Genomic DNA, 26821 nt, shown 5'->3' on the forward strand with positions numbered 1-26821 from the left:
AATAGTAACTTAAATAAGATAGTAGATTTTCCCCTCAAGTGAAAGAAGCCCAGAGGTTTTCTGGCTTGGCACTTCCTGGTGTCATGGACCAAGGCTCTTTCTATTTTGTTCCTCTGCTGTATATGGCTTTCATTTCCAAGGGCCCCTGAAGTCTCAGATGGCTATTGGAATGCCAGCCACTTCATCTGCATACAATCCTGTGGGAAGTAGAAACAGTTAAAAGGAGGAATGTAATTGTAAAAAAAAAAAAAAAAAAAATTTTTTTTTAAGATGCCTCTCCTTTTAAGTACCTATCCTGAGAGCATACTCACTTCTGCCTAATTCTGTTGGCCAGAACTGAGTCACATGGCCAAACCTAGTTGCAGTGTTGACTGGGAAATAGTTTTATTCTAGGCAACTGTATGCATAACTGAAAAATCAAGAGTCCAATTACAGAGAAAGTAGCAGAAAAAATCATAGGAAACAACTTGCTGTTTCTGTCACACCTCCCTTGCATATGTGTAGGACTTCCTCGGGGCACCTGAGTGGCTTAGTCGGTTAAAGGACCTACTCTCGATTTCAGCTCAGGTCATGATCTTGAAGTTGTGAGATGGAGCCACATTGGGTTGAGTATGGTGCTGGGCATGGAGCCTGCCTAGGATGCTCTCTGTCCCTCCCCTGCGCGCGCGCTCTCTCTCTCTCTCAATAAATAAAATATTTTAAAATAAAATAAAATAAATATCCCCCTTCTCTCACCACTCCTCCACTTCCTAATTTTTATAGATGTCAGTGAGATTTTACATAATAGTAGCTATTTATTTAGGCTTACATTGTTTCAGTATTTAATCTTCACAACAGTAGTAAGTACTGTTATATCTCCCATTTTACAGTTAAAGAAGCTAAGACTCAGATTAAGCACTTTACCTAAGGGCATACATCTAGTAATTCAAACCCATGCTGTAGTGTTCAGATTACCCATCTTACACACTCAACTCTATTGTCCTTAAATGTTTTTATACTGTGTGTACATTGTGTATCATCTCTTTAAAGTTTGTACTCTTTAACACTTGTACTATTTTTAGAATCCTGTTAATATCGCTAATATAGAATGAAATATTTTTTACTTTTTTTGGGTTTTGTTTTCTGTTGGGTTTTGTTGTTGAAATTTTCAGACATACAAGAAAAGTGGAGAGAATAATATAATGAATCATCATGTAGCTTGAGCAGGTGTCAACATTTTGCCAGTATTTTTTTCAATCATTCTCCTTGTCCCCCTGCCAAATTTTTATTCTTGGAATTTTTTTTTTAACCATTTATTCACTTTTGAGAGATGGAGAGAGAGCATGAGTGGCAGAGGGGCAGAGAGAGAGGGAGACACAGAATCTGAAGCAGGCTCCAGGCTTTGAGCTGTCAGCATAGAGCCCGATGCAGGGCTCGAACCCACAGACTGCAAGATCATGACCTGGCCGAAGTTGTACGCTCAACTAGTCGGATGCCTGAGCCACCCAGGCACGCGCCCCTTGTTCTTGGAAGTTTTAAATCAAACCCCATTCATTAAAATACTTGAGTAGCTATCTTATAAGGCTTTTTTTTTCCCTAACATAACTTCTATAATATGGTTATACATGTCAGAATTAATTTTTAAGTCCATTTTCAGATTCTCCAGATTATCTCAAAAATGCCATTTCACTGGCTAAAATAAAAAAGACAAGAAACATGTGTTGGTGAGGATGTGGAGAAACAGGAACACTTGTGCACTGTTGGTGAAAATGCAAACTGGAGAAGCCACTCTGGAAAACAGTATGGAGGTTCCTCAAAAAATTAAAAATAAAACTACCATATGATCCAGTAATTTCACTCCTGGGTACTTACCCAAAGAATATGAAAACACTAATTAGAAAAGATACATCCACCCCTATGTTTGTAGCAGCATTATTTACAATAGCTAGATTATGGAAGCAACTCAGGTGTCCATTGATAGATGAAGGCTAGATAAAGAAGAGGTTATATATATGTGTGTGTATACACACACACACACACACACACACACACACACAAAATGGAATATTTCTCAGCCATAAAAAATGAAACCTTGCCATTTAAAACAACGTGGGTGGATATATAGAATGAGTGAAATAAGTCAAAGAAAGACAAATGCTAAAAGATTTTATTTACTTGTGTGTGGAATTTAAAAAACAAAACAAAACAAGAGACAAACCAAAAAAAAACCTCTTAACTGTAGAGAACAAACTGATGATTACCAGAGGGGAGGTGGAGACGGGGATGGGTGAAATAGGGGAAGGGGATTAAGAGTGCACCTGTCACATTGAGCAATGAGAAATACAACTGTTGAGTCACTATATTGTACACCGGAATTAATATAACACTGAATATTAACTATACTGGAATTAAACTTTTTTTTAGTGCCATTTCACAGTAGCTTCATCAGAATTAAGATCTGATAGGCAAGCTCCATACCTTTGTATTTGGGTGATAGGATATCAAGGCCCTTTTAATGTGTAACAGTTTCCCCGCCTTCCTTTTTAAAATGCCATTTAATGCTATTTGTTGAAGATATTCTTGATTTCTTTTTCAACAATGTTCTTGGGTTTTTACTGATATCTTGTTTTAGTGGTATACATTATTTAAGTAAGATTTTTTTCTGAAAGAAAAATGTTTATTATCTCTCTAAATCTTAGTTTATCTGAGAATGCTTTTTCTTTTGCCCTCTACATGCATGGCTAACTAGCATTTGGGCAGAAAAGTCTGAGGCCAATCAGGTTTGTGTGTGTGCTCTTTTTTTTTTTTTAATACTTATAGGATTATCTTTTTCTCATTATCCTTGGAAATTAAAGACTGAACCAAGATATGTCTGGCAGATGTCTAATAGGTGTCCTTTCATTCCATGCCAACGATACAGGCATTACAAATTGATCCCAGCACTCTTTCCCAGCTGAACACAAACGGAAGCTGCAGATTTGCCACCCTTTATGAAGGTGTTGGTCTCTTATTAAGTTTCTTAACATGCCCTTAGGATGTTCAGGCTCTAAATCTTTCACTCAGAAGTTCCTTCTCTCTCTCTCTTTTAACCCTTTCTCATTTTTCACATCATTTTTTTTAATATTTTTTTTTCAACGTTTTTTTTTTTAATTTATTTTTGGGACAGAGAGAGACAGAGAATGAACGGGGGAGGAGCAGAGAGAGAGGGAGACACAGAATTGGAAACAGGCTCCAGGCTCCGAGCCATCAGCCCAGAGCCTGACGCGGGGCTCGAACTCACGGACCGCGAGATCGTGACCTGGCTGAAGTCGGACGCTTAACCAACTGCGCCACCCAGGCGCCCCACATCATTTTTTTTTAATGTTTGTTTTTGAGACAGCGCACACAAGCAGGCGAGGGGCAGAGAGAGGGAGGGTACGGAGGATTCGAAGAGCGCTCCATGCTGACAGCAGAAAGCCCTATGCAGGGCTCGAACTCATGAACCGTGAGATCATGACCTGAGCCGAAGTCAGATGCTTAACCAACTGAGCCACTCAGGTGCCCCTTCTTTCTCTTTTGAGATTATGCTCTTTTCCTGTCTTGATCTCTCTGGAGTAGCTTTTTTTTTTTTTTTTTTTTTTTTGGAGAGAGAGTGCAGGGGAGGGGCAGAGGAAGAGGGAGAAGAGAGAATCCAAACAGGCTCCCAGCCCAGAGCAGAGCCGACATGAGCTCCATCTCATGAACTGCAAGATCATGACCTGAGCTGAAATTAAGAGACGCTTAACCGACTTAACCACCAGCTGCCCCTCTCTGGATTGTCTTTTAAAGATAAGGGATCTGGGGCACCTAGGTGACTCAGTCAAGTAAGTGTCAACTCGATCTCAGCTCAGTTCTTGATCTCAGGGTCATGAGTTCAAGCCCTGTGTTGGGCTCCATGCTGGGCATGAAGCCTACTTAAAACGTAAAAAAATATGGAACACTTGGGTAGCTTAGCCAGTCAAGTGTCTGACTTCGGCTCAGGTCATGATCTCGCGGTTTGTGAGTTTGAGCCCCGCATCGCGCTCTGTGCTGACAGCTCAGAGCCTGGAGCCTGCTTCAGATCCTGTGTCTCCCTCTCTCTCTGCCCCTCCCCTGCTCACACTCTGTCTCTCTTTATCAAAAATAAATATTAAAATTTCTTTTTATAAATAAATAAATAAATAAATAAATAAATAAATAAATAAATAAATAAGATTAGGGATCTGTCTCCACATTACTTGACTTTCATCTCTAATTCTGTGTTGTAGGAGAGGCTCAAGCAAGTGTTCTGTTTTGTTGTTTTTGGTTTTGTTATATTTAACTGCTACTTACTGCCTTACCTGTAATTTTTCCTGATCGTTTTCACATGACTAATGCAATTTAGTATGTGTGGTTTTTTTGACTTTTTTAATTGAGATTTAACCTTCATAAAGTAATGTACACTCCTCTTAAGGGTTTTTTTTTTTTAAGTTATTTTGAGAGAGAGAGCAAAAGTGGGGAGGGGCAGAGAGAGAGGGAGAGAGAGAGAAAATCCCAAGCAGGCTCTGCACTGTCAGCACAGAGCCAAATGCAGACTTGAACTCCCAAACCCTGAGATCACAACCTGAGCTGAAGTTGGATGCTTAACCGACTAAGCCACCTAGATGCCCCACACTATTCTTAAGTTCAGTACATTTTTATATGTGCTTATATCGTGCTAACTGCCACCTAGATCAAGATTTAGAATATTTCTGGCATCCTAGTAGGTTCCTTTATGCCCCCTCTTATTAATACTCTCCTTCATACAGGTAACCATCATTCTGAGCAGTTTGTTTTGCCTGTTTTGAACTGTATATAAATGGAATCATATAGTACATAGCATTTGTGTCCAGCTTCTTTTGTTCAACACAGCCCCTGTGAAAGATTCATTCATATTGCTGCCTGTAAGTAGTTCATTCTTCATGATTGCTATGTAGTATATTTTTTGTATGAATATACCACAATTTGTTTATTCTTTTTTTTTTATATAATTTATTGTCAAGTTAGCTAATATACAATGTATATAGTATGCTCTTGGCTTCGGGAGTAGATTCCTATGATTCATCACTTACGTGCAACAACCAGTGTGCATCCCAACAAGTGCCCTCCTCAGTGCCCATCACCTGTTTTCCCTGCCCACCCCCCTTCCAACCTCAGTTTGTTCTCTGTATTTAAAAGTCTCTTATGGTTTGCCTCCCTTTCTGTAACTAATTTTTTTTCTTTCCCTTCCCCCCATGGCCTTCTGTTAAGTTTCTCAACTTCCACACATGAGTGAAAACATATGATACCTGTCTTTCTCTGACTGACTTATTTCACTTAGCATAATATCCTCCAGTTCCATCCACGTTGTTGCAAATGGCCAGGTTTCATTCTTTTTCATTGCCGAGTAGTATTCCATTGTATATACATACATACATCTTCTTTATCCATTCATCAGTTGATGGACATTTGGGCTCTTTTCATAATTTGGCTATTATTGATAGTGCTACTGTAAACATTGGGGTATATGTGCTCCTATGAATCAGCACTCCTATATCCTTTACATAAATTCCTAGTAGTGTTATTGCTGGGTCGTAGGGTAATTCTATCTTTAATTTTTTGAGGAACTTCCACACTGTTTTTCAGAGTGTCTGCACCAGTTTGCATGCCCACCAACAATGCAGGAGTTCCCTTTCTCCACATCCTCACCAACATCTGTTGTTTCCTGAGCTCTTAATTTTAGCCACTCTGACCAGTGTGAGGTAGTATCTCAATGTAATTTGATTTGTATCTCCCTGATGATGAGTGATGTTGAGTGTCTTTTCATATGTCTGTTAGCCATTTGGTGTCTTCTTTGGAAAAATGTCTATTCATGTCTTCTGCGCATTTCTTCACTGGCTTGTTTTTCTGGTGTTGAGTTTGTTAAGTTCTTTATAGATTTTGGTTACTAACCCTTTATCCAATATGTCACTTGCAAATATCTTCTCCCATTCTGTCGGTTGCCTTTTAGTTTTGTTGATTGTTTCCTTTGCTGTGCAGAAGCTTTTTATCTTGATGAGGTCCCAGTAGTTCATTTTTGCTTTTATTTCCCTTGCCTTCGGAGACGTGTCAAATAAGAAGTTGCTGTGGCCAAAGTCAAAGAGGTTGTTGCCTGTTTTCTCTTCTAGGATTTTGATGGTTTCCTGTCTTCACATTTAGGTCTTTCATCTATTTTGAATTCATTTTTGTGTATGTGTAAGAGAGTGGTCCAGTTTCATTCTTCTGCATGTTGCTATCCAGTTCTCCCACCACCATTTGGTAAAGAGACTGTCTTTCTTCCATTGGATACTCTTTCCGGCTTTGTCAAAGGTTAGTTGGCTATACATTTGTGGGTCCAGTTCCGGGTTCTCTATTCTATTCCATTGGTCTGTGTGTCTGTTTTTGTGTCAATACCATACTGTCTTGATGATTACAGCTTTATAGTATTCTACTATTTTTTTTAATGTTTATTTTGAGAGAGAGAGAGAGAGAGAGAGAGAGCGAGCATGAGTGGGGGAGGGGCAGAGAGAAAGGGAGACGCAGATCGGAAGCAGGCTCCAGGCGCTGAGCTGTCAGCACAGCTGCAGATGGGACTGCAGATGGGCTCTGACAGCTCAGAGCCCAACGCGGGGCTCGAACTGACAAATCATGAGATCATGACCTGAGCCGAAGTTGGACACTTAACCAACTAAGCCACCTAGGCATCCCTATTTATTCTACTATTGATGAAAATGCATTTCTTTTACCAGTCTTGGCTATTATGACTAAAGCTACCATGAACATTTTTATGTGTCTTTTGGTGGACTTACACTCTTTATTTATTTCTCTTTGATATATACCTAGCAATGGGATTGTTCGGGCATAAGGTAGGTGTATGTTACTTTAGTAGATACCGCCTAACAGATTTCCGGTGTGGTTATAGCAATACACAGGACCATCAACAGTGTATGAGAGTTTCAGTTATTCTGCATCTTTGGCAACACTTGTTTGGTTTTGGTTATTTTAGCCATTCTGGTGGATATGTAGAAATATCTCATTGTAATTTCTTTTTCTCATTGTAATTTTATTTTTTTTTCAACGTTTTTTTATTTATTTTTGGGACAGAGAGAGACAGAGCATGAACGGGGGAGGGGCAGAGAGAGAGGGAGACACAGAATCGGAAACAGGCTCCAGGCTCCGAGCCATCAGCCCAGAGCCTGACGCGGGGCTTGAACTCACGGACACGCGAGATCGTGACCTGGCTGAAGTCGGACGCTTAACCGACTGCGCCACCCAGGCGCCCCTTCTCATTGTAATTTTAATTTGCATTTCGCTGGTGAATAATGATGCTGAGTACCTTTTCTTCTGCTGTAGGCCATTTGGATATCCTCTTCTATGGAGTACCTGTTCTTGCCTTTTACCCATTTTTTTCTGTGGGTGGTTTGTCTTTTTATTGATTTGTAGGATTATTTTTTTAATATTCTGAATATTAAGTCCTATGTTGGTTGTATATCTTGAAAATATCTCATGGAGCACCCGGGTGGCTCAGTTGGTTAAGCGTCCAACTCTTGATTTAGGCTCAGGTCATGATCTCATGGTTAGTGAAATTGAGCCCCACCTCAGGCTCTGCACTGACAGCATATTGCCTTCTTGAGATTCAGTCTCTCTGTCTTTTTCTGTCTCTCTCTCTCTCTCTCTCTCTCAAAAAATAAACAAACTTAAAAAAAATCTTCTCTCAGTCTGTGGCTCATATTTTTACTCTCAGTGGTGTCTTTTGATGAACACAAGTTCTTAATTTAAATGAAGTCAAATTTTTTTCTTTTTTGGTTGTGCTTTTTATGTCCTTTTTTTTTTTAAGTTTATTTATTTATTTGAGACAGACAGAGACGGCATGAGTGAGGAAGGGGCAGAGAGAATCCCAAGCAGGCTCCATGCTGCCAACACAGAACCTAATATGGGGCTTGAACTCACAAAACCATGAGATCATGACCTGAGCTGAAACCAAGAGTCAGACGCTTAACCCACTGAGCCACCCAGGTGCTCCTTTTTTTATGTCCTATTTAAGAAATGTTTGCCTACTCCAAGATCATGAAAATATTCTGTATTTTCTTCTATAAGCTATTTTATCTTTAACATTTAGGTCTATAGTCTATGTCAAATTTTTGTTTAAGGCATGAGGTAGAAGGAAGGTTACTTTTTCCCAGATGCCTGGTTGATCCAGCACCATTTATTGAAAGTTCCATTTTCTCCACCAAACTGCAGTAGTGTTTTGTCATAAGTTGGGTGATTGTATATGTTTGGGTCTTTTTCTAACTTTCTGTTCTGCTTCAATGGCCTGTTTATCTGTCTTTGTGCAATTACTGTTAACTCTTAATTAGTATTAATTTAAAAGTCTGCAAAATTTTCACAGTGACTCTGCTAGAGAGATATTTACTTCTTACTTTTGTATCCTTCTGTTCAATTGTAATACCTTTTCTTTCTTTCTTTTTTTTCTTTTCTTTAAGTAATCTCTACACCCAGTGTGGGGCTCAAACTCACAACCCTGAGATCAAGAGTCACATGCTGTACCGACTAAGCCAGCCAGGCGCCCCCAACTGTAACACCTTTTCATATGTTAGGTGGTTGGGGGTTTTTTGTGGTTTGTTTGTTTGTTTGTTTGTTTGTTTGTTTGTTTCATCCTTATTGGAGCAGTCTCTTGGGAATTTTGACGGGTCTCTTCAAGATTTTCAGGTACAGATAAAGAGAAACATTTTCTGGTGGAGTAGAGAAGGGAAACTAGAGGCAGAGATAGTTATAGCTGAGAGCAAAAAACCCTTGTTTTCTGTGGTAGACAAGGTCTCTTAACTTAGCGTTCTTGTTTTGGGTTGTTGGCCTCTTTTAGAAAGAAGCCAACCTCAGCTTTGTCTTTCTTCTGCCTCACGTGGGCACCCACACCAGTTATAAGCCAGCAACTGCTAAGTTCTTCTGATACCCTGGTAGGATCCAGTTGTGCCCTTCTAAGTGTACCATGACCCATCTTGGCTCTTGTCCTAGTTGCTCCAAGATGAGGGCATTTAACGGGGCACTGCTGCCAAGGTCTCATCTCCGTACTTATCAAACAGGCAGAGGATTGAACATCAGTTATGCTTTTCTACATTCCAGTCCCATCTGCATTTTGTCTTGCAGAAAATTCCTTATACTTTCTGGTATGTGATTGCCTAGGTCTGATATATTCATGTCAGTGGAAAACTGGAAGGATGGACAAAATATTTAGAAGCATGTGCTTAAAGCCATTCTAATTACAAGCCAGTGCTAGTTTTGTTTTGTTTTTTAATAAGTTTTTGGCCTTCCAAGCTGAAGACTTTGAAAGTCATGTTCATTTTATTAAGGTGAGCGTTGTTCTTAAAACGTACTTGCATGTATTTATGTGTGTGTGACCTAATACTTCATAGCAAGTAGCTGTACTACTTTCCTGTAAAATGCAGGAAGAAACAATCCAGTGGTTCATGAAGATGTCTCTTAAGTCTTTCTGTGTTGGGACCCAAGTCTCTTGGCCTGCATGTGAGTAGCCCAAAGATTCAGTAAGCTGCACTGAGAAAGACGAAGGCAATGTCAGGTATCCAGAATGGGGTAGGAATGGTTGTTTTGAAACTCAGGAGTTTCAGATGATCTGCCTGTGTGCCTTTATTTGATCCTGCGTGGATCTCTTGCCAGCTGGGTAAAAGACACTGGCCCTGGGATGAGGGATAACCCAGAATTCTGCGTTCTTGCGGAGCCAGAGCCCTTGCTCAAGCCAGCTAGTGGAGATGCAGCTGGGGAGAAAAGTCACTCTGTAACTCTTGCACTGGTTGTAATTCTTAGGAATTGGTATGTAAATAAGGACGTACATCTAGAAGCTTGGAGCTCATTACACCTGGCTTCTTTTGTTTATTCATGTTGCTTTTTAATGTGGGAAGAGTATGTAGATAGTTACTAAGTTTTGTTTTTTATCCTCTAGTGGGGGGAAGCACAGAAGTTTTTTAATTTTTACATTGTAATTCAAATACAAGAACTCAGAACTGACCGTCCAGTGATGTTTTTTGACGAGGAAAGCAGTAATAGGATATTTAATTAGGAAGACCCTATACTTCAATTGTAAAGATATCTTCTTTCTCCAAGAATTAGGCCTGATTAGGGCTCGCATTCAGTAATACAGAGTGAGAGGGGGTAAATCACAACTAAAAACCTTGGCACTTCTATAAGAAATTTAAATAACAGGCAGACATATAGAGATTCGTAAATATGTGCTTGGTGCCAGCTAAACCGCAGAGAAGATACTGCATTTGTGGTCCAGGGAAGTTAAATATTTGTGGTCAACTTAAAATTCAACATAAAACTCTCATCTGTGATGGAAACTATCCAGAAACTGCATGGAGGGCGTGCAAGTTGCATAAACTCACAAAGGCCTCTCCTCTCTCACGCAGCTGGGCTAGAAGAGCCTGTTCTCCCTTTACCCTGTGTGGCTGGCAAGCCCTTCTAAGGCTGTCTCTGCCTAGTGGCTCACCCCTTCACGTCTGCTCTAATGGCACTTTTTCCGGAAGCCTTTCCCTGCTCATCTTCTATAAAATAGCAGTCCTCTCCCCACCCTGTTACTCTCTGGCCCTCTTCCCCTACTTAATTTTTTCCATAGGACTTCCCACTTGTCCTGTGTTTATTTGCTTATTTGTTTCTCAGTCTCACAAGAACGGTAAGCTTTACGGACAGCAGGAATATTGTTATATTCGTTGCTCTATTCCTTATGTCTTGAATAAGGCTGGCACACATAGCAGGTACTTAATTAATATTTATTGAATGAATTCAGTGGAATATCTTAAAATGTAGCAAAAAGTTACAGCCTGCCCTAGTAGAGGGTACTTTTACACAGTAGAACCTCAGACTGTGAGACCAGCCTGAAACACCTCAAATATCTTACTTTCTGTTCAGTAGTAGCTTCATATTGTCCCTAACTGAGACCAGTACTTGCAGGCGATGCCTGAGCCTTCAGATGTACAAGTGCCTCTTGCCATAACATCTGGGTTACACTTAGAGATGAAATTAACACAATTTACTGTTTCAGTAAAAAATGTTAAAGTGTTTGTTTCTGGCCTTCACATTTGATGAAGACCCTCCTGATGTTGATTTACTCTGGTAAAGTAAGCTAGAGAAAATCAGGGGCGCCTGGGTGGCTCGGTCATTTAAACGTTTAAACGTCCGACTCTTCGTTTAAATGTCCGACTCTGTTTCAGCTTAGCTCATGATTTGGCGGCTTGTGAGTTCAAGCCCTGTGTTTGGGCTCTGCCCTGACCATGGAGCCTGTTTGAAATCCTCTCTCTGCCCCTCCAGTGCTTGCATGCTCACTTGCTCTCTCTCTCTCTCTCTCTCAAAATAAATGAACTTAAGAAAAAATCATAAGGGAAGAGAAAGTACACTTACAGTACTGTATACTGTATTTATTAGAAAGAATCTGCATATAAGTGGACCTATGTTGCTCAAACCTGTATTTTTCAAGGATTATAGTTGATGATTGTTTGCATGTCTATGTGTGTGCTTCAGAAAAAGCACTGTTTCTGGGCAGCATGCAGACTGGAGCACATACATACACTTCATAATCTTTTGTGATACGTAAATGCAGCTTCTTTGGCCCAACCTCTTTGTCATTTGAGACCATGCCGGGTTGTGGGGTCTCTTGTTACTGACCACTCCCAGACCTGATGGACTTGACTAACAAACAGCTATTTTCTCCAGTCTGCTTTGTTTTGCTTCCTTTTCTAGGTTTTTTAGTCCTCCCAACACAGAGAAACTCTGTTGCAATAAACACGTTAAGTTTTCTGGATGTGTTCCAGAACTTTATTGTTGATGATCTTTAGCATTTGGTATGAAATGTGTTTCACAAATGATGTTGATGATCTCTAAGATATGCTGTTAAGTTTTTAAAAATGGCAAAGTACGTAACCATTTATATCAATATATTTATAAGAAGTATAGGGAGAGCCCACAGTTCATCATGTATGGCAGTATATGCATATATCTCTGAGGGACACGACAGAAGCTGGCACAGGGCTGGGGAACAGAGGGTCTAGAAATCAGAATGAGAAGATTTTGTTTTTAAAATTCAGCCTTTTGTACTATTTGTTTGTTTTTACCATGTGCCATGTGTTTACACATCACTAAGCAGCTTCAGTTTGGCCTGTAGGTGCCACCGTATCTTCAGTGGAAGAAGCCACTTTGGAAGCCGAGATGCCACCATATCTTCAGTGCCTCCTAGAAGATGCTCTCATTGAGCTTCTCTTCTGCTTTGTCAGCAGCAAGAGTGGCTTTAGTCTAAATAGCAGAATTCATTGATAGCTTTTAATTCTGTGTTGTCAGTTTTGAAAAAGTTGAGGCTGTGTGGGGCTTCCCTAGTACACGCTGGTACAGAAATTTTGTCTGTCTTACCAGTGTGAAGCAGTGAAACTGTACCACAAAGTTCAGTTGACCATTGAACAACACAGGCCTTAGGGCTGCTGACCCCCTGCACAGTTGAAAATATGCATAAAACTTGGCTCCCCAGGGGTGCCTGGGTGGCTCAGTTGGCTAAGCGTCTGACTTTGGCTCAGGTCATGATCTCACCGTTTGTGGGCTCGAGCCCTGCATCAGGCACTGCGCTGACAGCTCAGAGCCTGGAGCCTGCTTCAGATTCTGTGTCTCCTCTCTCTCTGCCCCTCCCTGCTTATGCTCTGTCTCTTTCTCAAAAATAAACAAACATTAAAGAAGAAAAAATCTTGGTTCCCCCCCAAACTTTACTAATAGCCCACTGTTGATCAGAAGCCTTACCAGTAATATACACAGTCGATTAACACGTATTTTGTATGTTATGTGTATTCTATATTGTATTCTGACAATAAAGTAAGCTAGAGAAGAAAATGTTAAGAAAATCATAAGGAACCATATATACCATATATGTTAACTAACTAGAATTTAAATAAAAACTTGAAATAAGGGGGAAAAAACATAAGGAAGAGAAAATACAGTACTATACTGTATTTATCAGAAAAAATCTGCATATAAGTGGACCCCACGCAATTCAAACCTGTGTTGTTCAAGGGTCAGCTGCAGTCTGTGATTGTTTGCATGTCTTTCTGTGTATGTGCTTTAGAAGTAGGATACGCAGCATTCATAGTTACTGGCTTGCTACCTCCAAGCCTGTTCTTAGTCCAAAGACCTGGAGTTATTTAGTAAAGAACCGGAAATATATTCTGACAACAGCTTTTTGGACTCTTTTGCAAATCCTATGAAGATATACTACATAGGCTTGGTGATCAGAAATGGGTCAGGTGAGATACCATCAAGTCCAGTGTTGTTTTGCCAGAACGACCTGCAGAAAAATAAATCTCCCTGAATTAGATGGAAGTCACAGTCTTCATTCTGTTCTGTTTTGGTCATAAGAAAACTCCATGTAAGTTATTTATTTTGTCTGGGCTTAAGTTTACTCTCTATAAAATAGAGGGTGAAAGTAGTCTGTCCCATCATGATAGCTCATTAAGAATTAAATGAGATATTATAAGTGAAAATGTCTAGATTTTGAAAATAAAAGTCTCTCGATTTATATGTTCTTCATAGTGAGTGGAGAGGCAGTTAAGAAGACTCTAAACAAATAACCAGTTACAGTTTAGTCCCACACCAGATTCCCATATCTCTTCCAGATCATCCTGCAGTCTCTGTTGCTGTTTTCTGTAATTCATAAAGATTTCCTCAGACCTTCCACCGTCTCCGTTTTCTACCCTTTCAGCTGTTGCCATTATCTTGTGGCTTTGGATGTAGAAAACCTGTTGGATTTACCTTTGAAGCTAGGATTCAGGCCCAGTGTGAAATTAGGCAGGATTCAGAAGGCAAGGCAGGTGTGCTTATACTTGCGTTATCCCAGGACCCTCCTATAATGGTAACCCTCAAGTGAGGGTATGTGAGCCCTTCAGAGAACAACAAAACACTTTGAAAAGAAAATCATGCTGTCCTGGGTGTTCCAGAGCTTCCCATACTGGCCCCCTTCCGGCACCATTCCTTTCTGCAATCCCACCCCACTGTCAGCCCTGGCACATAGTCTCACGAACATGCCACCTGCCTTTCTCTCTCTCTCTCTCTGGCCCCATCCTTTGGCTGCTCAGTTTATTTTTTCCACATCCTCACCCTCTTCCAGTTCCAAGCTAAATAACCCTCACAGATGGCTTGTTCCATCAGAGCTGTTTAAGAACACAGGACAGTGAACTGGGGTCCAGAAGGAGCTGCCAAAGCCCAAGGCTGCCCTTGCTACAGAGGTCCAAGACAACTTTGTCATCAGCTCTTTAGAAGTCCATGGACAGTGAGCAGAAAGGCTGGCAGGTTGGGTGGTGGAATATCTCTTTAACAGTATAATCCTCTAGCAGCTAGCAACTAGTTCTCACTTAGATTTACAAGTCAGAACCTGGAGCCGGATACATTGCATACTCCATTTTCCACAGAAGACAGAGCACTTTGTAGTTGGCATTTCTCCCCCACTTTTTTACAGCATGGAAACCCAACAGGAAATGGCAGTCCCATTTGTGTTTTGGATCGTGGTTTGAGTCCTTACTGAACCTCTTTGTGAACTCCTGGAGAGGTCTAGACCCCTGCCCTGCCTGACCTGAAGGGCAGTATTCCCAGCTGTCAGCACATCCTTGGGAAGAGGGTGAACTTCAGACGCCTATTAGAAATCCTGCAGATGAGAGGAGACCCAGAATTTCACTATTTCTTTCCTGTCAGCAAGGACATGTAAGTTTCCTGTCTGCCTTGTCATCAGCTTTGGAACACTTTTCTCCTACATCCCTTCATGCATGCAATGGTCTGTAAGCTTCTGCCCCCATTCATTATCCCAGCACCCTCCTTCCCTCTGTCCTAATCAGATGGGTCTGGTTAATTTTGCCCTCATGACAAGACAGCCTTTTCCTCATCCTCACAGTTATTCCTGTGGGACATAAAACCTCTCTGATCATGGTCTCCCTCTCTTTTCCCTTCCTTCTCTGTCCCCCTCTAACTGTACCCTTTGTAAGTCAGTTCCTCTGAGGTCACTGAGGAAGGGCAGTCTGTGCCATTTGCCACTATAGGAGTCTCTTTTTCCTCGGTAAGCAGAGTTCCCTTGAGAGACCCCTTCCCTTCCTCTGCTGAAAGCCATGTTGGCGGCTTCTCTGCCTGAACTCAGGCATAATGGGGCAGGGAACAATGGCATGTGTGCAGCGTCCTGGCTAGACAAAGAGAAGTTAACTCTTAGCCAGAGAGAGCAGACAGTTGAGGAAGCTTCCCCCGAAAAGAAGAGAGAAGGCAAGGAAAGACAAAATTCTGTGGCAGGGCGGTACTCCCTGAGAACTCAGGCAGAAATCAGCATCTCCTCCCTAAGCCTGATCTTTCGACTGAGAACCAAATTATTGTTCTTTCTCTTCTCTGCCTTCACGTCTTGCTCCAAGACCAAGAGCTGCCAGATGAACAACACACCCTGTTGCTTGCACAGTAAAAGTGTCTCAGGCTAATGGATTCGTGGAGCCTTGGGGTGCCAGGTGGAAGGAGACGACTTTGATTTCCTTTTTCTTGTCCCCATGCTCCCTGGTGGACTTGCCTCTTTACAGTACATCCAGAGTTCAAGACTGTGTACTACAGAGAACTTGGGGACACTCATATGTAGTGTTGGCACCCAGCAGTGACTAGTTGCCCATATCCATTCATTTCATCAACTGATCGGCTATGGTCTTGCCCCTACTGTGTCCAGAGAAATGAAATTAATCTGAAGGATATAACTCCTTTTAAGACGGGTACGCTGAGAAATGTTAAATTTCATTACCTTTATTCTTGCCTATGGCTTAGCCAAGCATCCGTTTGGTTTGTGTTCATCCGAACGCAGCCTCATCAGAACTGTTTATTTTGTCCTGGGGTTGGGCCTTTGGGTTGCTGCTGAGCGGGGCTGGGGGTGGGAGGCATCCCTTAGTGAAAAGGACTTGAACTTAAGTCCTCTTCCCCAAAAGTACCATTTCCTTCTAAGAGGCTACAAAGTATAATGAACACAGACTTTGGAATAACACGAATCTGGGTTCAAATCCCAGCTTCACCACTTACTAGGTGTTCGTTTCCTCTGAGCTTCAGTTTCCTCTTCCTCTTTCTGTCTCAAAGGATTACTGTGATAGTCAAATGAAATAACATAATGCCTGGCAACCAGCAGTTACCAGTTCATCTCCACCGCAGCTTTCCCAGTACAATGGGATATTTCAGCCACTGGGAAGCTGTGGGCAGTGAAAATTGCAGAGGAAGTAACATGCTGACTTGTTCTACATGTTGCTACCCTGAACCTCCCTGATGGGTTTCTTGCATGCTCATGAGTTTTTGCTTCTAGAATGTGCCCTACCCCGAGTTTGTATTCTGATCTCCAGAGACCACTTCTTACCTCTTTGCCCCTTGACTTTTCTTAAAGGGCCCTTCTTGGCTTTGGATCTGGCGAGAAGTTAGCCAGAAAGCTTGCCCTCCGCCTCCCGTGGGGAGGCTCGTAGTTTTGGCTCATACCCTCCAAGTGGCCTGGAGAGAGCTACAGGGTGTCGGAGATGGCCATGGGAAAGAAATGGCTCACAAAAAGATGACGGTGTGTGAGCCAGCAGCTCCCCACTGCCTGCTGGAGCAAAAGCTCAGTGAGGCCGCCGACAAGAGTCTTCAGAACACTAAACAGGTGATTAAAACATCAGTATGAGTCTTTCCAAACTTCACAGAAAGCCAAAAACTTAGTTTGGACACCAACAGAAATTTTCCGCTCTGGAGCTTTATAAACTGGTCTGCTGTTTCTTCCTCTGCTCTGTGGCCAGAGGGGAGCTCTGTGCTAATGATTCCATAAAACCCTCCAAGTCTTCCTGAGTGGCTTATCATATGAGAAGAGCCGATACCACCTTTTTCCATCATGAGTTGTCTCTAGCCTCTCACTGTTAGTTCAGATTCTGAAGCTTCAGCCCTTCTGAGAAGGCCAAGCCCAACTCTTGGCACTGACCCCTGTGACAGAGCTGAACTCCAGCATCAAGGTCAGTGGCAGAACTGTCTTTCCTCTCCTCCTTTCCAAGATGACTGCCCAGAATCATAGAAACGTTTAAGAATGGAAAGAGACCTTCAGAATCATCTGCATTTTGCAAACAAGGTTCAGTAAGTTAGCCAAGATCACATGAGTTAGGAAAGCATGAAGTGAACTTTCCTCTAGACCCTGCTCTCCCCAGACTCATGCCATGTCAGCCGCCTGTGGGAAGAGTGCCTCACCCAAAGGAGGTCAGTCTTCAAGCAGTGAGCATCAAGAGACTGCCCGCTTTGAGTTTCTGTACGAAATCAGACTTTTCCCCTTGCGGGGATTGTGAGAATCTCTGCCTGAAGCACCGGTAGACCTTCTGGGTTCATAGAGAGCTGCGGGCAGTTGGAACACTGGTTACGAGCAGAGGCACACGGGTGGGTGCGGAGCAAATAGGGGATGCGGATTAAAGAGTACACTTATCATGAGGAGCCCTGAATAACATACACGGTATTGTTGAATTACTGTACTATACACCTAAACTAATGTAACACTGTGTTAACTATAGGGTAATTAAAATTAAAACCTTGATTACAAAAAAAGAGCAGAGGCACATTTTAGCTCCTCCATTTACTAGTTGTATAGCTTTGAGCAAGTTACTTCTCTGTGCCTTGGTTTCCTCGTCTGTAAAATTGAGATGATGACAGCACCTGCTTCACGGGGCCGTGGGGATTAGAGGAGTTGTGTATGGACCGTATCTGGCACGGTGCCTGGCATGTAGCAGCCGTTCACTAAGCGTTAGCTGTAGCTGTCAGGGTGAAGGAAGCATGCAGCGGATTTTGTTGTTATGGCTAAAGCCCTGTGGCATAAAGCTGTCCCGAGAAGTGGCTCTGGTGAGGTGGCATGAACACAAGGCTAGGAACTCCTTTCATCTGGCTTCACATCTCATTTAATTTACTCAAGTTTCAGTTTCTTCTTCTCTATAATCAGTACCTGAATGTAATAGTAGCTGCTTCAGAGTCACCTGGCTGGCTCAGTTAGAGGAGCATGCAGCTCTTGATCCTGGGGTTGTGAGTGTAGAGATTACTTGAAAGTAGAACCTTTAAATAATAACAATAACAACAACAACAACTGCTTCCGGGGCACCTGGAGGCTCGGTCAGTTAAGCATCCAACTCGACTCTGGCTCAGGTCATGATCTCATGGTCCATGGGGACTTCCTGTAGTCTTCCACCCTTTAAAGCACTGACTCTCAAACTTCAGTGTTCGCTTATTTAGAGTACACATTCCAAGCCCCTATCCCTAGAAACACTAATTTAGTGCAAAGTGGAATCCAGGAGTATGCATTTTTAACAGACTCACTATGTGATTTTGATGCAGGTGGTTGTTTTGTTTTTGGGGGTTTTTTTTTTGTTTTTTTTTTTTTAATGTTTATTTTTGAGAGAGCAAGAGCTGGGGAGGGGCAGAGAGAGGGAGACACAGGATCTGAAGCACGTTCTAGGCTCCGGGCTATTAGCACAGAGCCCAACACAGGGCTCGAACCCACAAACTGCAGGATCATGACCTGAGCTTGTCAGACCCTTAACCGACTGAGTCACCCAGGCGCCCAAGATGCAGGTGGTTTTTAAAAACGCTTTTAGTGTTGGGTGCCTGGGTGGCTCAGTTGATTAAGGCTCTGACCACCTCAGGTCATGATCTCACAGTTCATGAGTTCGAGTCTCACATCAAGTGAGCTCTAGCCCTGCTTTGGGTGAGCCCCACTTCTCCCTCTTTCTCTCACTTTCCCTCTCTCTCTCTGACCCTCACTCACTTGCGCTCTCTCTCTCTGTCTCTCAAAAAAAATGCTTTTTAGTGTTTAGAGGTATAGAAAAGGGAACTGATATTTATTGAATTTCTTCTGCATCCCAGACATTTACCTTACTTACACCTTATCTCAAACTATGGATGGACTTTAGTTAGTTAGCTTTAGTTAGCCAAGCTTGAGGCATGGGCCACGTGTAAGATTCAGGACTCTGGGTGTAGAATCTGAAAATACAACTTAAAGTGGCTTTCTACCTCAGCCCTAATCTCAGAATTTCTGTGTGCCATATTTTTAATATGCCATGAGGATTCTTGAGATATGGCTGCAGTTTTTTTTCTCAGAGCACCACATTGGTGCTTTGAAGAACTTAGGTCTTACCCCTTGCTGAGGTGTGTTATACCCTGTCCAGGGGCAACAGCCTCTAGTTAAGACAAGGCAAAACGTGCCCAGAGCTTGGCTTGTTGTGGTATCTTATTTCAAACCCAAAACTCAGTAGGCAACCTGTCAAAAGAGAGTACCTGTGTTTTATTGAGCCCAAACCTCCACAGGGAGCACTATCCAAAGCAGAGAGTAGCATCTCTGAGTTTATCCAGGGTGTCTGTGTTGCACAACACAGAGTATGACTCACATATTGTACAGTGTGGCTGTCTCCCGTCTGTGATCATGTCATCCACACTATCCACGTACTCAGTGTGTGTTAGATGCTACAGATAGATTTTTCTTTAAATACGTGTGTGTGTGTGTGTGTGTGTGTGTGTGTGTGTGTGTGTGTGTGTATACAAATTATGGTGCCTACCTTCAAGAATCTTACTTAGGGGAGAAAACAGGACAGACTGATGGGAGAAAGATACTGAGAAGCATTAACAAATCAACAGATCAGATTTGTAGATGTCATGAATTTGAGAGGGAACACATTCTCAGGTGACAAATGTAGGATCCAAATAAAACTTGATAGGTTACAATGAAAGAAGTAAATAACAAGATGAAATCAACTAGGAATAAAGGTAGAATCCTACCTTATCCAAAAAGTCAGCTGCACATAGCAAGTAGCACGCAGCGCAATCGTAAGTAAACGGGGTTTTTTTTATAGCATGGGGAGGCCTCAGTGAAGGAATGTTTAAAAGGGAACAGTGGAGGACTTGCACTTAGTGGGGGGAGAGATTATTTAGCCATTTATGTGGAAACACTTTGGGGATTTGTTGATTAAAAAGCTCACAATGTGTCCTTAATACAAGGTGGTGAACAAGAAAACCAGTACAGTTTTGGCCTCAATTCATAGGACGGAGGTATCCAGAATGGAACAAGGAGGAGATGTTCCGTCTGTTTTCAGCTGCCGGCTCACACGTGGGCACTCGCTCTCAGAGACACATTAGTCTCAGTGAAAGTCTTGGTGAAAGAATAAGCAGGATGTTGAGACAGTTGAAGTGAAGAGCAGTTGAAGGAAGTGGGGCTGTTCAGCCTAGGGAAGGTATAATACAATCGACTTCAAACCATCCGAGGCCAGTCAGGTAGAAGCAGAATTTGGGGGTTTTTATGTGGCCCCCGGGAACAGAATTAGAAGCACCAGGAGGCAAATTTGGGCTTAAAAGAGATAGACGTTTCTACCAATTAGAAAAGTCCAAAAATGGAATGGGCTCCCTGGTAGAAAATGAACCCCCTTGTAGAGTCAGAATAGTAACAGACCTCTCATACAGCGTGGTCAATACTGGAAGATAACAGGAAAAACAAATCCATTAAGTAGGTAACAATAAAAATTACTCCCACGTTTCTTAAGCATTTGATGGTTTTAAATCCACAGTCTTGAATCCTCTCCACTTGAAATATTCAGGAAAGGGTTGGATCACTGGGAGATGATATGGAGGAGGTTCCGGTTGTGGCAGCGTGGCTCTGAAAGACAGGCGACTCTTCGTGGAAGCAGTACACATGCTGAGGGCTGCTAGTGAGGTCAGAGAAGGTGAATGAAGTGTTGGCCTAGGCTACAGGTGCTGAAGGGACCACCTGTGGACTTGGGAGAGTTAGCATAGGTTGCTGTGGAATCCCTCTCTAGTTGAAAGTTCTGTGAGGTCAAGGATGGCGTCTGCCTTGTTCTCCCTTATGTGCCCAAAATGTCTAACACATAGTAGAGCCTTAGGAAAAAATGTGTGGGCGGTGGGCTGGCACATTGAGTAAGACTTCTTAAGAAAGACTTTGTATCAAACATAAAGGAAGACGAGGGAATGAACTGATTGAATAACAGCAAAGCCTCAGAGGTGCAAAAGGGAGCCAACAGCATGTGGGGGGATATCAAACAGGGTTGCCTGGGGCCTTGAATTGAGGATTAGGGAATAATAGCAAGAAGGGAGAGTGGTGATACACAGTGGGGAGGGGACGGTGGGTGGCAGAGGGCTCAGACAAGTCAGGGAAAGCGTTAAGAGAGATCGGGATTTCATCTAGTAGTGAGGCTGAGCCCGAGGGAATTAATTCTCCATCCTGACTTCCTGAGGACCCATCACCTAAAAGGGATAAAGGAGCGCTGTGCCAGGTCTCCTGGGGCTGTTTCTTCCTCCTCCTTGAGGGAAGAGGAATGAGGATTCTGCCACCCTGCGTGCTGCAGGTCATAAGGCCAGGGTGACGGATTTCTCTCTTAGGACAGAGGCAGAGAGTCTTCCATATACCTGATCTGAATGTGACCCGCCACCCACTGGAGCCCCCGGGGACTTTGTTTTCTACTGAATCCTCAGGGCCTGGAACAGTGCCTAATGCACACAGTAGGCATTTAGAAAATATTTGTTGAATTGACTGTTGACTAAGTGTGTCGAGTGCTGCAGATATCTCAGAGAGGGTATTCTCCCCCACACACGTGAAGTAAAACTGGGAACAAATTTGGTGAAGGAACCTGAACACAAACCTAAAGGGTGGTCTCCTGATCCTGGCCATCTGGAAGCAAATAAGAATGTAGCTCAGCGTAACTGGAGCCCAAGATAAGTGCTCCTAGCCCAGAACTAACTGGCAATGTAGAAACAGACTGCATGCGGGTATTTGCAGACTGAGACAGACATGAGGACTTTCATCCCCAGGGGCTGAGCTTGTAGCCTCCCCTGCTGGTTCAGTAAGTGAGGGCCCCAGCGCCTGTGTTCCAGGTTTCAGACCAGCTGAAGCCAGCCAGACCTGAAAGGCTTGTGTTGGCAGTGCCAGTATCCGCCCCTGACTCCTGCCGATGTGGGTGGCTGCTCTCAGAGCACTCTGCAGGGGAAGCGGATTGGACTGCAGCCCAAGCTACTGCTGCCTATAGTTTGCTCTCTGCAACGGGCTCCTGTTGAGAATGCACCTTGCTCGTACAGCCGGAGCTCAGAGCTCTAGAAAAGAATAGTTTCTTTCCACGAGGGAACCGTTGGAGAAGAGCAAGCTGTACTTTACACAGGAAAATCCAGACTCCTCTCTCTGGCTTTGTTCAGAATTCCAAGCTCAGGAAATTCAGGTGGGTAGAAAATGCCACATTGGGGATTTTCTCATCATTTCTTTTGTATTGAGGAACCTGGAGCAAGGATCCAGCTGGGTCTCATTTAAGGAGGCTAGTGCTAAAAAGACAAAGCCACCACACAACCCCAGTATGAAGTAGCTAGATGGACAAGGCAGTCTTGATATTCAGTACAGGATTTTAGTTCTGTTGTGTGCATTAATGGCTTGTTTATCCTAAAGCCCGGGTCCTTGAGGCCTCTCTAGAGTCCCACAGAATGCGTGTCTGTGGTTAGGCCTAAGAATCTCTGTGGAGATTAGGAGGAGGGACAGCTAGAGAGAGGCCAGGACTTGCTTCCACCAAGTGGCCTACCCAGCAGCCTGGATCCAGCACCTTAGTTCTGAGTAAGATAGTCCAGCAGCCTCAACAGCCAGGTGAACATTCCAGAGGAGTGCCAGCCCCATGTTTCCTTCTTCATTACCTCTGAGTCTGGCTTCCACGCACGTCTGAGCAGAGTGAGGCAGCAAGGAAGAAGAAAAAAGAACAGCCATTCATTAATTGAGCACTTGGCCCGGGCACCTTGCTGAATGTTTGATAATGCATTATCTCTTTTAAACCTCAGAACAACTTGAGCAAACAGAGGCCCAGAGATGCTAAGTAACTTGTCTGTAGACACACAGCTAGGAAGTCGTAGTTAAGACAAGTCTCGCAAGTCTCTCTGACTGTGAAGCCCAGGCTCTTGATCAACCCCGTTTATTGCCTCAACTTGCCTCTTTCCAGAATGGACCCATTGTTTCTACTGTATTTATCTTCTCAGTGCCAGGGTATGCTCCACAATTCTGTTCCCTCGACTCTCCCTCCAGGGTGAACATAATCTGCCTCCCAAAAGCCAGGTACCTGCACCTTTTGGAATATACAGTAAGACTATTAGGGTAGCCTCTTCCCTGTCCCTGAAGTCTTCTACCTAACCATTTTCCAGTTCCCACCCATCCCTCTCTAGGAGACTTCAGGGCAGTGCAGGGGTGCAACTGCACACACGCGCGCGCACACACACACACACACACAGTAGAGGTGGGTGTGGCGAGCGGCTGGCATACCACTCTGAACAGGCATCTGCGTGTTGTCAGCTGATGGGTAGCGCCCCCCATTGCCTCCACTGTGAAAAAAACACAGCTGTTGGGACCAGACATGTGGAATGGGGTGACTACTGTGGGCTGGTCGACGATGTTAACATCTCATTTTGTGATTCATTGACCTCTCAACTAACACAGACTAACCATATAGGACTAAGGAGTGCTGGGTCTGGACATTGGGATCGAAAGTGACTGCAGGAGAGGCCTGCATTTAGCTGCGTTGCATAGAAATGGGGCCCCGCTGCAGCAGGGATAGGGAAATGGTGAAGTGCTGAGTGACTCCCTTGACAGTGTGCCCAGGGCTTTTCAGGTTATGTGTCTAGCACAGGGACCCGTGCCTCTTCTCCCTCTGCCCCCTTTGTCATTCAGCACCTGCACAGGTTCTTCCTTTCTTTCCCCTCTGACCCGCCACCATCTCTCATAGTCCAGTACCAATTCACTCTGATTCAGGTAGGCTGCGAATGTCTGTCTCCCCATCGTAAGCTACTCCCTGTGTCTTCAGAGTGAATGTGCATCCTTATGGCCAGCTCCCTCCTGCCTCTGGAGTCCGCTCCCTGCCTGGAAACCCCTCCCTCTAGGAATGTGAATGAACCACTTCCTCTGTCCTCCCAGCTCCAGAGGATTCCCTGTGTCTGAACTTTCATTGGCAGGCCTCTTTGTAGGCTGACCCACCCTTGGCCACTACAGAATTGTCCTTCCCACCCTGTAGTCTCCTGTGAGGGTGAGTCGCGAATAACCAGAGGTTCCCAGTTTGTGAAAACGCTTTAGTCTGACTTTAGCTTCTTGTAGCCAATCTGTAGGCTTGGCTTATTAAAGATGATAATTAACCCATTGCTAATTGACCTCAGAAGCCAGCCAAACAGCCTATATTCACCAGCCTTGGTGGTGGATTTGCAGGCTATTTTAAGCTTTCTTAATAATCTCCGCAAGACTTCACTTTCTGTCTGCATCTTATTTGCTCTAAGGACATTCTGTAAAATTAACAAGCTATAAAATTTGATTGAAGGTTTCAACAAATGTGAGAATAATTGGCTCCATTTAGAGAAACAAGAAAAACAACCTGTAAACTTCAGTTTGTAGAGGAAAACCCATGTGATTTTTTCTCTTTAACCAGAGGAGCAGTAGCAAGCAGGACTTTTTAAGACCAGAAAAAAATAGAGAACTGGCTGATAGTACAGGTTTAAATTCTGGTTCCCCCAAACCAAGAGTTCAGAAAAAAGAAACTACAAAATCAAACCAGCCCCTGTTGTGCTTGTGCCTTCCAAGAGGCCCGTTTGGAGATAACAGGGACCCCAATAAAGATGGAGTGAGTGCCTCATTCCCTAGAACTTGCATCCAGAGGCCTGGTTCTCAGAGCTCTCTTGGCTACACGGACGCAGGGAAGGGAGGAGTGTTCTCCCTTCTCTGTGGCAGCTCTGAGGTGTTGAGTCTTGCAACTCAGAGGACATCAATCAGTCTGTGGTACCTGGTGCTCAGTTCCTTTTCTCTGTCTGTCGCCCTTCCCCCACAGTCCATAAGACAGATCTCTTTTTCTGTTCCTTCCAGGGCATCTCTACCCAGGCCGGGCTTGTCTCCTGCCAAGTGGCTGTAGAACACTCCATTCCTTGCTTATCAACCCCACCTAAGGTACCCCAGACCAGTAGCTCGGTCTGCCTTCCCTCTTCTCTCTTGACCTAGAGGTTTCTTCCTGCTTTCCACAAGACCTAACTTTCCACATAGCTCCAAGCTCCACTTACCCCATGCATGCTCTCATTATACCTCTAAGGAACTGAGCCTGTGACAGGACAGACTCCTGTGTGGCCTTGCCACATCTTGCTTTCAGTCCTCCTTTCTGCTTGGTTCTTTGCGTGTGGACCTGATCCAGTGATAACCGGAGCCCTGAAGCTAGAAGTTTCAGTTCCCACTGGTGGGGCATGCTGCCTCAGATGGTTTTCAGGGGAACGGAAAGGGGCTTTCTCTGGGCGCCTTTCTTTTAGCTCTTCCCTGACCTAAAACCCCAGTTTTCTTTTCAAAGCTGACTAGAGTGATTTGTGTGAGACACTTTGTCCATCAGTGTTGGAGTTCCTGGTAATCTCCTACACAGTGAGTCTCCCTCCAGAAGGGCCAGAACTGCTACTGAGAAGGTGCTGGGTCCCAGGTTCCCTGGGGTAGTCCCTGGCCAGCAGCCCTTTTACTTACCTCTTGCCTGTTAACAGCCCATGACGGATGCCTCCCCTGCCCAGCTCTGTCTCCTCTAGAGAATCTAGAGTTTGCCCAGAGCTGCAATGTACAGGCCGCTTACATTCTGTGTTTTTCATTGATATAGAACGGAAAAATGTACTCATGAACAGAGCTGTTGTGAGGATTATGTCATAGACTTCAGCTGGACTCCTTCCTCTCCAAGCAGGGAGCCCAGCTTTAACCCCTGTCCTACCAGGAAGTCCTTCTTGGCCAGCCAAAGAGCATCTTGGAGTTGGCTCTTTATGGGTGGTTCGAAGGGCTTCTTCCATCACGGTGTCCCTTATTAACCACATTTAAACTTTTTCCCCAACTCAAGTGCTGGAGTCTTTGTCTGGGAGAATATTCCCATAAGCCTCTTGTAAACTACAGGACCAAGAGAACTGTGGTCCTCATTCTGCTGGGCTCATTCCTCTGGCCTTAAAGTGGAATGCTTTACCAGATAGACCAGAAGGCTGGAGACAGAAGTTTCTCTATGCCCCTGGGCAAGCCCTAGACTTTCTCTCTCAGTTCCCCCATCTACTATATAGCTAGAAGCCCATTTCTCACTCACTTTGGAAACCTAAGGAGACAGCACAACCTTGGCTGTCCTCCCTGCTAGTTGGATTGCAAAGGAGGGAGTTTGCAATTCCAAAAGGCTGGGTAGCTTGTCTCTCTGCAGACACCTAGAATTCTCTTTAGATCTTTTAGTGGCATCTCAGAGATCCCAGTGGATCGAAACCCTTGAGAATCAGCTAGGAGTGCCCTCGCCCTAGGGAAGGAACTAACTGGCCATAGCAGACAAAATCCCCAAAGAAACCTTGTTCCTTCTAAACATTAGAGGGACAGTCAAAAAAGGGGGTGGGGGGGGGGGAACACGACACGCCTTTTTGCTTTTGTGTCCATGTGAATGACAATCCCCACTGATCCCCTAAGGATGTGCTGCAGGCAGACTCAGGATGTCTGCATCCTTGGGGCCCCCCTGCTGTGCCCTGGAAATCCCCATCTCAGGAGTCCCACGTCCATAATGTGCCCTTTCTCCCTCTTGGCCACTAATCACACTTTCTTCCTGAGCCTTTGAGCATGCCACCAAGCCCATGCTGTAAACAGCAGGAACTCTTCTCACTGCCTATCAGCGGGCACACACAGCCATGGACATGCTCTGCTCTTCTGGGCACATTTCTGCTGCATATTCAGCAAGAGTCCTGGCATACTTCTTACCATCCAGGTGATGCCAAGGACCGTGGCAAGCTTTTCCTCTGTCTTCCTCTCACC

General features: G+C 43.8%; 1 protein-coding gene across 6 annotated transcripts in view; it reads left to right on the forward strand.

The window, feature by feature from the left end:
• Window positions 1-26821, forward strand: part of SMG6 (SMG6 nonsense mediated mRNA decay factor) — a 226965-nt gene that overhangs the window by 175546 nt on the left and 24598 nt on the right. Inside the window, exon 14 of one of the 6 annotated variants that reach the window (XM_053212575.1) lies at window positions 14489-14716. The exons of the other annotated variants lie outside the window; for them this stretch is intronic. Within the exon in view, the coding sequence (XP_053068550.1) occupies window positions 14489-14554 (66 nt within the window). The 3' untranslated portion in view covers window positions 14555-14716. Of the gene's footprint in view, window positions 1-14488; window positions 14717-26821 lie in introns of those variants that run through there. 6 annotated transcript variants of the gene reach the window in all.

The sequence above is a fragment of the Acinonyx jubatus genome, chromosome E1 (assembly GCF_027475565.1).
Source record: "Acinonyx jubatus isolate Ajub_Pintada_27869175 chromosome E1, VMU_Ajub_asm_v1.0, whole genome shotgun sequence".
In the NCBI taxonomy this organism is placed as follows: domain Eukaryota; kingdom Metazoa; phylum Chordata; class Mammalia; order Carnivora; family Felidae; genus Acinonyx; species Acinonyx jubatus.